The following is a 13,899-nucleotide window of genomic DNA, read 5'->3' as shown; positions in this document are numbered from 1 at the left end:
TCACTAGGCTTGAGGCTGTTTAGCAGAATTTAAGGCTGTTTAGTTATTTCTTGTTGGTGCCACTTACTGTTACATATATCATCATAGTTAAGAAGATCTTACTTTTATCTAATCTAAGATGAGAGTTGGAGCTGAGCAGTGATTTTTTTTAATTCCCCAGGAGGCATGTTGGCAGGGGTCCTTTGGCATTCTGGAACATGCATCAATGCAATAAAGTTTTATAAAACATTATTATAAGTGTTGGTTCTCTGAATATTAGTTGAGATATTGAAGTGGTGGTCCTGCACACTTTACTGCTCACTGCTTCATGCTGTTTCAACACAATGCTTCCAAGGAGAAAAGCTCCAAATAAGATGCAAGAATGTAATAAGGGGACAATATTTTCAGAATATACTGTTAAACATCATGCAAAATCATAACTGTTTATTCCACCTTGAGGGAAAATAAATCAGAGGAACTGAGTAACCTGGTACTAAGTAAACTGGTACTTCCAGTCTCAGATAGAAAGTCCTGACTTTTGTGGCAGTCTAAAGGAAAAATATATGTTTGTTAATCCTGCATTAAATCAGATCAGCCATGTACACAATTACCCTATATTATCAGAAGTTAAATGGCGTTAACATCCACTATGGATCTTCTATCAATGTACAATTACATTAAAACCTGAAAATTGTCAAGAGTTTCTTGCAATATTTAGCAACATCAATTATATGAAAACTATACACGGTTCTGTTTTATAAAAGCACAGAAAACTACGTCAAGCATATTATTACTATATAATAAAATAATGAAGGGCTAGCCCTTAAAGAGATAATCAGATCTATATAATGGACCTAGAATGGTTTACCACTCAAAGTTTTTATTTTATATAAAAATATAAAATAAAAATATGCAGATAAAAATAAGCATACACAAATAAACATATATCCCAATCTCTTCAAACCGCTACACTTTGCCTGCAATGCCCCATATGTGAATAAAAATAAATAAAATTATGCAAATATGCTTTTGAGATGGTGGCTACAGAGAGCTGGCATCTTGAAACACCCCCCCCCCCAATTCCATGGTACATTTGAGGGGCTCATAAGGTATACCGCTGTACCTCAGTTCAGTGGTTGAAAAACCATGTTCTAATCTAACAGGGTTACTTTTCAGTAACAAAAGGCCACCTAATATGTAACAACAATGTTCATGTTATACAACACATCCAGATTTTAACTTTGTCCTATACCCATCAAGGCAACACTATTACAGGACATCATGCTACATGATTCACCTGTTCTTTCTCCAACAAGATACATGCAGAAATCTGTCAAGAATGCCCCACAGCAGAGAGTAAAGTATGAAGAGATGGCAGAAAAACCCATCAGCAAAAAGGTTCCCCTCCCAAATGTGAGCGTTCTAAAAAAAACCTATGACATAGTCTCAATTTTGGAAGAAGTGGAATGAGGACAATGTTGTACTCACTCAAAATGTGTATCATTAATTTGTTTTGAATAAGACAATATACAACATTAGAGAATGATAATTCCAATGTATATTGTGGACATACAACTGAGTTGATAGGGATCAAAGTGAAGTATAAAAATTTTAACTACTAAATACATGTGACCAATTTTAGCAGCTTATAAAATACACAACATAATAAATCTTTAATAAACAGTTCAGCATTTTCAGTGTTATCAAGTTTAACTTGATATCCAATTATGCTGCGTCCTAGGACTATATAACACTATTCTATCCAAATAATATATTTTAGTATAAATTTGTTTTCTAATTTCAGCTTCCATGTGTACTGCTTCTTAGATGGCAAAAATTAATATATATGGACCATGATTTGCATCAGTTTGTAGTTTGAAATATTGGCTATATTTGCAGTTTTGCTAGTAGAAAAGAAAGGCATTTCTACTCTTAAATTCCATAAATATGCTGAACTGTAACATTTTATATGCTAAACTTTGCACTGTCATAGTAGTAATATAAATTACTCCGGCAGGAAAATAATGCTACACAGATTTTCCCCAAATATTTCTGGGGTTTGCCCAGGAAAAACATTCCCCAAGGAATGTAGTGGCGCATCTACAAAAGAGAAAAAAAGGATATGCCTTAAAAATGACAACATTTACAAACTAACAGAACATTTAAATTTACCACAACACTCCCTTGGTGACATGAAAATCATCATTCTTCCACAAAATAATTTCATTGAAAATCACTAGGATAAAACTGCTGGCTTAGAATATACCAATAAAGAGTATGTCTCATCTTAAAGAAAGATCAGCCGTTTCTCACTACAGGTGGAAATTAACTTAACAAAATTGTTACCACCATTGCTGCTACTGTGAATGGTAACAATGCAGTCCTAAACAGCCACACCTTTGTAAACCCACTGATTTAGAAGGGTGTAACTCTGTTCAGGATTGTAATGTGAGTTATCTTTGACAAATATAAAGTTTACATAAAAGTTTCTGAGCCTTTGTCTCTTAAATGTCATGGCCTTTTGATCCCAGCCATATTTTAAAGGGAAGCAAGTACCACTGGGATAAATTAAGGCCCCTATGTACTCCTGGATCAGTATTTAGATGAAATGCCCCATCGCTATTTCATTTATGGTAGTTTGCACTGTTTTATATAAAGGGGACTACATTAATTTTATGAGAAAGATGTCCAATACTTACATCTGAATTTTAAACCAATTATGATTGGTTTGATGATAAAGCTTTTGGGGAAAGATTCAAATGAGTAGCTGTGTTGGTCTGAAGTCTCACAATAAAATCAGAGTCCAGTCACACCTTTAAGACCAACAAAGATTTATTCAAAGCGTGAACTTTCAAGTGCAAGCACTCTTCCTCAGACTATGAACTGACCATCATGACAGGTGCTACTGGACTCTGATTCTTTTGGGGAAAGAACTATCTCAAATTGAAAATACTGTTTCTGAAGTAATCTTTAAGAGCCTCTTTTTCTAACAATGTATGCCCTGACTTGAATAGGCCAGACTTAGTCTTATCTCATGGGAGATCACCAAAGAAGTCCCCTAAACAGAGTCAGGCAATGGTAAGCCATCTCTGAACATCTCATGCCTTGAAAACCCCCAGGCTATCATGAGGGTGTGACTTGACAGCAGTTTTCACTACCATGTTCCTTTACACTACAAGCCTACAGGTTCTACCAGTACTCATTCACAGTCTTATTTTTTCTATTCCTTAAGAAAGTACTCCTTTACACATAAAAAATGGGCATTTAGTGTGATACAGAGAAGCCTGGATCTTATTTATGCCAAAGAACAATATGTTGTAAGATTAGTATACCTAATGGTATATTGCTGTTCATTATTTAAAGCCACTTCCAATGACTTTTTCACAATGTATTTTATCCCAAAGCCTCAGTGATCAGATAACCATTAAAAATTTCCAGTTGCTTACCATCAAGCTCACTAATCCTGCCTGCAGGTTTACTAAACATGTGATATGGTAATTTATACTTTATATATTTGAATCTGGGTTTTATTGGACTATTAAAATTTATGACCATGCAATGTAGCTCATGCGGTCACCACAATCTTCATTGCCTTGAGTATATGGTGGGATATAAAAAGTGTTTTAAGTAAATAAATAAATAAACATCTCAGCCATACTAATCACCTAGAAGAGTAGAATCCTTTTTCAGAATGTACAACAGGTGTTAAGAAATGTCTGCGTAAATTACTCTGCAGTAAGGATTCCCCTGAAAGGTTTCTTGCATTATTATTGCAATTTTGTCATAATGCCTCTGAAGTTTCTATTCCTTGTTTCTTTACTGCCTACATTAGGATAACTGAAAATTTAACTCCAGATACAGCACCTAAGACAAGCTTACAAGAGTATGCATGTATATGCACATAGTCATTTATGCAGCATCCTGAGACTTATAATAAACAGACAAGAATGCTATTATAAGACATCATATTGTCCAAGACCTAGCAATAATCAGGAAATCTACTACCTTCTTATTTTTACTGAGGAAAGTAGTATTTAGAGGGAAATACTTTTTTTTTAAAGAAAAGGGCTGTTCTCAAACAGGACTTCACTCACAATCTATTCAAATATTTTTCTTCATGAAAGTGTACCTATAAAATAATTATGACTTTCTCTTCCATGCTGCTTTGCCTATGAATCAACAGTTACTGTGCTTGATTCAGTTACTTGCATTACTCTCTCACATGCTCCCCTATTCCACACAGCCTTTCATATGTGGATGGATCCTGTAAATCCCACAAAGTTCATCAGGACATTCTCACCATCTAAGCAAAGAAACCACGGCCCAAAATATATTAAGATCCTCTTTACCCATAAATATGTATTGATGCTTCCCTCCCATCAGTCCCCCCCCCCCCTTGTGAACGCTTCTGGGCAGTTCTATCCTGTCAAAAGCAACTACAAACAGAGGAGTGCTTTTGAGTATGCATGCTTAAAATTTCCTGAAATGTGTCCTAGTATTTCCCATTTAAAGACCTCCCCCCTTCAAGTCATTATATATGGATTTAAGGGGGAGGGAGGGGGTGACCAGTCGAAAAAGATTAGATGAAGAGCATGCCAAACTTTGATGAAACGTCCATTCGGGAACACTAGGCGTTCTCCTGAATGAAAGCCTGCTTCCCGATTTACACCGAGTTGATTGTTAAGGGGAAGGGGGCGATGCTAATCCTGAGCTTCCGTCGGGTTTCCTTCCAACCAAGCAGACCCCTAACCAACCACGGCTCCTTGACACTGTGTGCGGGAGGCGAAAGAGACGGGCGCAAAAAAACTTTCAGGAGTTGCCCGAAGTTTGACACACACACACACACACACGCCCCCGCCCCAGGCTTCCCTCCGGGCGCAGCGCCGGGGAGGGATCCGGCCGAAAGCTGCTGCTGCTGCTGCTGCTGCCCTCGGCGCCGGGGGAGGCTGGTGGGGACGGTACTTACTGGTTGGCGGGGGGCGCGTTCAGCGGGATGGCCACCTCCTCCTCTTCATACTCGGGCCCGTCCAGCGAGTCGCCCTCGTCCACCGTGCTCAGCCCCCCCGCCGGAAGCGGCGGCTGCGGAGGCGGCGGCAGCGGAGGGAACCCGCCTGAGGAGGCGGCGGCGGCGGCGGCGGAGCCGCCCTCGGGAAACGGCGAGCCCTTGGACATCTCCGCAGGGACAGGCCTGGCGCCCACGGGCTGCGACCCCGGCGCGGGAGGGGCGCTCAAGCTGGCCCCGCCGGAGCCCCCCAGGAAGGCGGTGGCGGCGGTCTTGCTGCTGCTTCGGGCGGCGGCGGCGGCGGAGGGAGGGGGACAGCGCCCTCCCGGTTCCCCGGCCGCTCCCGAGCCGCCCTCCTCGCCTCCAGCTTCGGCCGCCGCCATCATGCTGCTCCGGCTCGCCCCTCCTCTTTCCCGCCCCCACTGGGGCAACGCGCCGCCGGGAGGAGGCGACCAAGAGGCCGAGGGAGGGAGGGCTGAGCAAGACCCGCCGCCCAAGGCAGAGGGGAACAATGGGAGCTGCCGGGCCGGCCTCCCGTCGGCCAACCAGCCCGTCCGCCCCAGCGCAGCGGGCGAGGCTCTCGTCCCCTCCCTCCGGCCAGGTGGCGCCGCCGCCTCAGCCCTCACTGGCAGGCAGCGGGGCGCAGGTTGGCTGCTGAGGGCGGCAGCGCCTCTCCGGTTCGCGGCTTCCCCCTGCCGCCCCCTTCCAGTGCGCATGCGCCCTGCCCGTAAGGTTGGTCCCGCCGCTTACTGCAGCCGAGCCTCAGGAGTAAATGAAAAACCTGCAGGCTGCGGCTGAAATCCTATCCCGGGATACAGAAGCCCCCTGGGAAACAGCGGCCCTGGCTGTCCAGTGAACGGGCCCGAGGCACCCACCGCAGCCAAACTAAAACCATCTTCCTGGGGCTCCTTAAAAGCGAGCATATTTCTCGTGGCGTAGAGCACGGTGGAGTGCCTACTCGAAGACGAGCGTAGGTATGTGCCCGGGGGTTTATTCTCCAGTAAGGGTAGATATAGGACTAAGTGTTGCTTCTGAGGGGATATTGACGGGTGACGTGGGTGTTCTGAATTTGTAACCAACACGGCATTTTGTAAATATTCACCGTTTTGGTTAAGAAATAGCCCTTTCCTTTCTTTGTAGTACTAACTTGAAAAGTTTTGGTAGCCAGCACTGAGAGAGACACTTACCTGGAACAGGGGAGACAAATGTGTAAAAACAAACGACTACTAGCACTAATTTTTAGGCATTGGGAATATTCTGAAATGAAGAACTCCAGTATGCTTCACTGATATCTGCCACTCAGCACACATTTAGTTCACTGCTGCACAATGAGAAATGTATATTTGTTTACTTACTTATTTCACATACCCCACCTTTCTCCCCAGTGAGAATACAAAGATGCTGACATCATTCTCCTCTTCAACTCTACTGTTCGATGTTACACACATCTAGAGTTGTTGGAAATGCCACGCCAGATCTAAGTTTTGTGAGTACAGTCATTATTATTATTTAATTGGTATACCACCCTCCCATGCAGGCTCGGGGCAGTGTATAGCAGTGGAAAAAACAATCTCATAATGTCAAAACAAAAAACATTAAAAACTTTTAAAATCACATCTTCCATTCAAATTTTATTCAGCTCTGTCATCAGTGCAATCCTTATTGTTTCTGGCATAGAAACGTAATTGTGGTTTTCAGTTGGGAAGGGGGGTTGGTGTTATTATCACTGAACCCCGTCAAAAGCCTGGTGGAAAAGCTCTGTCTTGCAGGCCCTGTGGAACTGCACCAATTCCAACAGGGCTTGGATCACCTCCAGGATCTCATTCCATCAGATAGGGGCCAGGACTGAAAATGTCCTGGCCCTGGTTGAGGCCAGATGTACTTCCCTGGGGCCAGGGACCACTAGCCAGTTGGTACTGGCTGAGCACAATGCTCTTTGGGGAATATAGGCAGAGAGGTGGTCCCTTACACTTGATCTGGAATTCAATTGGCAGCCAGTCCAGCTGCTGAAGGATAGGTTGAATATGGGCCCTCCAGGGAGTTCCTGTGAGGACCTGAGCAGGTGCGTTCTGGACAGGTTGCAGTTTCTGGGTCAAGGATAAGGGTAGGCCTGTATATAGCAAGTTACAGAAATCAAGCCTAAAGGTAGTTGCGTGTATCACTGCAGCTAGGTGCTCTAAAACCAGGTAAGGGTACTTGTAGCTTGGCTTGGCAAAGATGGAAGAATGCCACCTGTGTTACTCTGTGACCTGTGCCTCCATCGTAAGGGAGGCATCAGGGATCATACCCAGGCTTCATGAACAGCAGAAAGCTGAACACTGTCCATTCAGGGTAGGCACACTTCCTTGCTTGGCTCTTTCCTGCCCAGCCACATGATCTCTGTCTTCAGAGGGTTGAGTTTCAGATTACTCTGCTTGATCCACCTCATCACTGCTTCCAAGCATCTGGTGAATGACTCTGGGGGCAAGTCTGGGTAGCTGCTCATCAGGAGGTAGAGCTGAGTATCATCTTTATATTGATGACAAGCCTGTTCAAATTCTCAAACCAGCTGTGCAAAAGGGCACACAAAAATGTTAAAGTTGGAGAGAGAATTGCACCCTGCAGCACTCTACAAGAAAGCTGACAGGGGTGTGACAAATTCTCTCCAATTGCAACCCTCTGTCCAATACCCTGGAGAAAGGAGATATAGTAAGGCTGTCCTCTGCCTCCTAGTGTCAGCAAAGTTTCAACAAAGTGGTGAACCAGAAGCTCATGATCAACTATGTTGAACACTGTCGTGAGATCTAACATCACGAGCAGCACTGATCCACCTCGATCCAGCTGACATTGGAGGTCATCCATTAGAGCAACCAGTCCTGTCTCTCCCCCATGGCAAAGCTGTAAGCCAGACTGAAATGGATCCAAGGCTGAAGTTTCTTCTAGGTATGCTAGTTGGTCCACAGCGGCCCTTTCTACCTTGAAATGAAATGAAAAAACTTGAAATGCCAGTGTGGGATGGGCTGGTAGTTGGCCTCACTGGGTCTCACTGATCCATAGATGGTTTTTCAGTAGAGGATGAACCACTGCCTCTTTCAGCCCACCCAGAAACTCCCCCATAGAGAGGAAGCAGTTCATTATGTGCCAAAGGGGGCCTCCTGTCTTCTCATTACACTGTTCTGGTAGCCATGATAGACAGGGATCCAGTGGGCATGTTGTTGTTAGCAACCTATTTACTTCAGCCCGTGTAAGCCACCTGAAGCTATCAAATTCTCCTTCTAAAGCAGCCAAGGGACTAATGCCCAGTTGACTATCATTTTGGCACCCTTCCTCAAGGGCGGTGAAAGACCGAACTACCCTAAACACTTGTGCTGGGGGTAGATAGCAGCTGTGCATAATTCATCATAAGTAAGTGCCCATGGCCTTATAAATATATTCTTTGCCTAACCAGACAGTATAGGAGAGAACAACACCTGGTTGTAAAAATATATATATAACACATATTCAGAGTATTTATATATTTGTACCCACTGAGAAAGGCTGTAGAAGCCAAAATACATCTAGCTTTATGTAGATTATAAGACGTACTAATCCACCAGGAATGTTTGTAAACTGCACATCCAGACCCCTAATGTTTTAAATTGTATATGTGGATACTATATAATTAATATTTTAATGTAGTTTGTTTATTATATCTTGACCTGTTTTGCAAAAAAAGGGGGGGGTAAGGATTCAGACCTGGGCTTTCCAGATCTTCTAGGCCAGGGGTAGTCAACCTGTGGTCTTCCAGATGTTCATGGACTACAATTCACATGAGCCCCTGCCAGGTTGGCTACCCCTGCTCTAGGCCAACTTTTCTCAACCTTTTTACCATTGAGAAACAACTGAAACATTCTTCAGGCTTCAAGAAACCCTGGAAGAAACCCAGGCCACACCTCTCTGCCACCCCCCCCCCCCAGAATTAACATGTCACCAGAAGTGACATCACTCAGACACTCCCGCCAACTACTCTCACAACACAGGAAGTGATCGCACAGAAATATTTTCAGATGATTTGAAGGGGTGGTTGACATAACCAAGAAATTCATATTTTTGTACAAATTCCATGTATTGTTCAGTTATGTGATGAGAAACCTGAGTTGTGCTACCAAAAAAAAAATTATAGAATATGGGGTCAGATGCAAAAGTTCAAAAATTTTGAGCAAAATAAACTTATGACATGTTATATTATGCTTCTGTTTTATTATTTATTATTATAGATAGATATGGATTATGGATATATCATGATCAGAACTTGCAATGCATGAGAGTGGAATCACTTCTCTGTTTTTCTTTTTCAGTCTGAAATGGGGAGGGAATAATGAAGATAGTGAACTGCTTTCCTCTCTTGTACTACATATGCATTCTGATAATGGCTTTCCTAAGTGTTAAGTTTTGGGGATTGGAAATGAAAGTTTCCATATTTTGGCCTTTCACAAGTGGGACTCATGACTATCTTCATTATCACAGTAGCAAAAATATTTCATGGGAATAAATAATTGTATAAAGTAAAGCTAGAAAACAGATTCTTGTATATGCAGACAGGCGTTATAGCAAAATGCATTTTTGCTGAAGAACTTGGACACAATGCACTCACACTTTTTCTTCACTTCCTTATAATGGTTGATGGACATTGATTGACCCAGATAGTGTTAGATTGTATGACAGATGTCAGATTAGATTAGCTGGTGCCCATCTTAGTCAACAAAGCAGTTCTGCCATTCATAAGTGCCGATTTTGCAGGTGGAAGGATTCAGTTCAAGAAAATTGATGGAATAGATACCTAACTGCAACTAATCTGGTCCTGGTTCTATTCAAGTAATTATGGAGCAAACTGAACTTTTATTAGATTTTTGAGTACTAACGTAGTTCATTAGGTATAGCTACTGAAAAGAAGAGGAAATACTTACACAAATAAGGTTGGATCCAAAGTAAATTTTCCAGTGTCAAAATAGAGCTTTCCTACTTCCCCCATTCTCCTGCAATTCATTGATCTCACATAATTTTGCTCCTAGGGGACAGGGGAACTTGAGGAATGACTTAATGAACCTTTATTTTCAAGAGTGGTCTGCATACTAAATTTTGATCTACATTTTAAATACTAGGTTGGATCCAACTAGCATTTTCTCTCCATTTTATATCTAGTTCACTCTGTGCTTTACTCTCCAAAATTAATGCTGATTTTCCGCATTATACTTTTAAACCATTTGAGACTTTCTGGAAATGTTCCACTTTATATAAATTAAAAATTGTCACGTAGTTCATGCTTCTTTTTCTAACAGATTTTTGCACAAGGAGTGTTTGTCCAGCCTCCTCTGAGAACAGCTTTTGGAATATAACACATTTCTTTGAGTCACTTGATAAACCATGCCTTGATCTTTAGCAATATAACCATCCTGATTTATAAAGATACATTATTTGCCTTTAGGCTTAATTTTCTTTTCTTCCATTGGTTTGATGTAAAATATTAATGTACATACTATTACATTTAATCATACCCCCATGGTGCCATTAAACTTTTAAAAGCACTGAACACTTCTGAGATGTTATTAATTATGTTACCGTTAAGTTGTGGTCCATTTACTGTTCTCTGGAGATCCAGTATGGCTGTTGTCACATGACTTCTAATAGATAATGTAAGAAGTTGTCTGAATAGTCAGTTTAGGGAGTGTAAAAATACAGTGTAACAGGAAATGAATTCTTCATGAGAAGCTATTTTAAACTACGGTATGCCATAGCCTTTTAAATCTGCAATAGAAAAGTAAATGTAAGCACAAAAGTGTAACTATTGTTACAACATGCAAATGAAATACTGGTAAGTATTCAAGTCTAAAATATCACTGTTTGAAAACCTCAATATTATAAAAGGACTAGCTGAATGCTGTCACAAACTTATGGTTTAGTTCTATGGTGTGCACAACACACATTGTTCAGGAGCCAATTTAATGCAGACTTATTCTATGTGCACAGTGGGCTCAGCTCCCTCACAGAAGCCCTCCTCACTTTTACATATTTGACAACACACTGCTTTTGAAAGTGGGAAGAATCTCAAAAGCAGTTGTGGTTTGGACTTCACTGAAAAAGAGTTGTAATAGTGCTAGGTGTCCCAAAGCTCTCCTGCATTGATGAAGTACCCCATAGCAGTGGTCCCCAACCTTTTTATCATCAGGGACCGGTCAACGCTTGACAATTTTACTGAGGCCCGGGGAAGGGTAGTTTTTGCCGAGGGACGTTGCTGCCGCTGCCTGAGCCCCTGCTCCACTTGCTTTCCTGACAGTGCCCCTGACTTCCCACCTCCTGCTGGAGGGCGCTGCCAGCAGCAGCTGCACAGTGCCACGCCAAGGGGGAGCCCCAGCCATGGCAGCCGCTGGAAAGCACCAAAGGTGAAACAGTGGCAGAGTGGCAGGGCAGCCCCTGAGGCAGCAGCCAGGGAGGAGGATGAGAAGGAGCTGCGGCCTGGTACCGACTGATCTACGGACCGCTACCGGTCCCCGGACCGGGGGTTGGGGACCACTGCCCTATAGGATCTCAGCCAGGCAAATGGATATTTTCATCAATATGCCCCACACAGATTACTTACCATTCATAATGAGTCTGTCATGCCATTGCAGTTCACTTTTTCAGGCACTTTTTATTACCCTTTGCAGGATGATTCCATATGATACAGGTGAAGGCTGAGAGGTTCCAAAAGTTTAATTACCAGACACAAAGGTGATATTCTTATCTTAGCATGCAGGCAAAAGGAGAATACTTCCTTTCAAATAACACTTCATGGCAGCTGTGAATGTTCTTAATGAGTGTTTTACTTAAAATAGACAGAAACTGGGAAGGCTTAAGTGGGCATGATACCAAGGAAACAAACTATCTGGACAGATGGTGTATGTTTCCGAGAGGGGGGAAAATTCTAAGAAAGAGTCAAATAACAGCAATTAAGAGAAAATCAAGGGACAGAGTGGGAACATTTATACTGTTGCAAAAAAACAAAGGCCCATCCCTCTTGTTTTCTACCATCGACACAGAGAAGCATACATATCTAATTATATCTGACAGACAAATTGAGTATGTTGGTATGGAACAGCTACATTTGTGATTATGCATAACTAATATTACAGTCTCATGTGAAACTTGATAGGAGTCTTCTCAAGCAAATATAATTCCTAGGATATAATTTAAAATAAAATAAAATTTGCATTTTGAATATTACCTCTCTTGGAACTAAGAGTCTAATTTATGATGGTCAATATATTCAATAAGCAGTTTCATCTTGAAAAATAAATACTTCATTGACAAAGAAAAATATTTAGTCAACAATTGTTTGTCTTTTGATTGTACTGTACACAGTATAGTTGGTTCTATGAGGTTTCTTCACTGTATTCCCACTTGTTTTGTTATACAGTCCTTTCCCCACCTTTGTTTGCAAGGTTGTGTCAGTCATGCATTCCTCTGATCTACAGCACTGTAGCAAATTAATGTTCAAGCTTTTTCTTTTGGGGGGGCTTTGTGTGAGGAGTGTGCAAAGGTAGTTGGAATCAGAGGGAGGGAGTGACAGCCACCGCCTCTGTATTTGGCCTTTCACAAGTGGGACTCATGACAATTTTACAATATGTGCTTGTGCTCATGCAGCCATTTTTGCCCTTTAAAACACTTGGAGTGGGGAAAAGAATTACGCACCATAAGGCCTAAGTGGATCAGGGCATCACAGCATTTAAAAAAAAATCTCTGTTAAATGTTGGTAATGAATTGGTGCTGGCAACAATTTTGCCTTCTATTTTAACTGGGCTCAGCAAAGGTAAGTCAATGCCTGTATGTGCAGAGGGGAGCCTTCCCAACTTCTCTTACCCTAAGCATGAAGCAATAAAGCCATGCTTCCCTTGCATGTCTGACAGGCACATACTTTCTAGGGTTGCCAACTCCATATTGGGAAATTCCTAAAGATGTGGGGAATGGAGAATGGGGAAGTTGGAGGAGGTACATTTATCAGTATATAGAAGCTATCCTATAAAATATATGTTTGCTCCAGGGGAAGTGATCACTCTGGAATCTAGAATCACTTGTAATTCTGGGAGATCTCCAGGTACCACCTAGAGGTTGGAAACTTACATTCCAGCCTGAATGCCAAGTCCTCCAGGTAGTGAAAAGTGGACTATAAAAAAATAGCTCTTCTTCATTTGAATCAAAGGGGTCATCCATTTTTTTAAAAATGCACCTTTTGGGATCCCTGTTAGCAAAGCCTCATTTCATGCTCAGCAGAAGAAACAGACATCTGATGATATGGGGAGGGGGGGGCTGAGGTGGGTATTCACATTTGCACACAGCAACCCAGGAAATTGGAAGTGGGACAATATGCGGGTGGGGATCTTCTTGCATTTACAACACTTTGTTCATCATGTGTAAATAAAGGAAAGGGATTTTTGGTTTTAAATAAAAAGGATTTATCATTTAACCTTTGTAGAATGGTCCCTTGTGGAGACTTCACACTACATCACATAACAGCTCATTAATAATATAGTCAAAGACAATGATGGGCTTGCCACCACAGTACTCATTTGCCCTTCCCCAATCCCCCCAGTCAAAAATTCTGGGGAAGAAAGCAGTTCTGGAGAAACAGAAAGCTTTGAAACTTCCAATGAGTAAAATATTATCTTAACACTGTCAGAATTTATCTTGATAAAAATGCATCTGGAGTGGGGAGAAAACAGGAGCTGGGTCAATTTTAGGAGGAAAAAAAATTGGCAAGGAAATATGTCAGCCTCACTTTGTGATCCTCCATTCCAAATCAACCCCATCACCCAGCTGCTTTTCATTTTTGTTTTCAATAAATGGCTAGGCATTTTCATGTAGTTTGTTCCTTATTCAGTCTATTGCTGGGGTGTTCCAGAGGTATCAGAAACAGCTCAAGGAGA

General features: G+C 42.0%; 1 protein-coding gene and 1 long non-coding RNA gene across 4 annotated transcripts in view; one reads left to right on the top strand and one right to left on the bottom strand.

The window, feature by feature from the left end:
* Nucleotides 1-5,697, bottom strand: part of RASA1 (RAS p21 protein activator 1) — a 64,669-nt gene extending 58,972 nt beyond the window's left edge. Inside the window, exon 1 of the mRNA XM_077347551.1 lies at nucleotides 4,946-5,697. Coding sequence (XP_077203666.1) covers nucleotides 4,946-5,697 — 752 coding nt within the window. The remainder of the gene's footprint in view (nucleotides 1-4,945) is intronic.
* An 89-nt stretch (nucleotides 5,698-5,786) lies between these two features.
* Nucleotides 5,787-13,899, top strand: part of LOC143842421 (uncharacterized) — an 86,058-nt gene continuing 77,945 nt past the window's right edge. Inside the window, exons 1-3 of one of the 3 annotated variants that reach the window (XR_013233104.1) lie at nucleotides 5,787-5,955; nucleotides 6,367-6,467; nucleotides 7,694-7,903. This is a non-coding gene — a long non-coding RNA (uncharacterized LOC143842421). Of the gene's footprint in view, nucleotides 5,956-6,366; nucleotides 6,468-7,693; nucleotides 9,291-13,899 lie in introns of those variants that run through there. The other 2 variants (XR_013233103.1, XR_013233105.1) reach the window with 2 other exon arrangements.

This window comes from Paroedura picta, chromosome 7 (assembly GCF_049243985.1).
Source record: "Paroedura picta isolate Pp20150507F chromosome 7, Ppicta_v3.0, whole genome shotgun sequence".
Taxonomy (NCBI): Eukaryota; Metazoa; Chordata; class Lepidosauria; order Squamata; family Gekkonidae; genus Paroedura; species Paroedura picta.
This window is presented reverse-complemented; position numbering and strand designations above follow the sequence as displayed.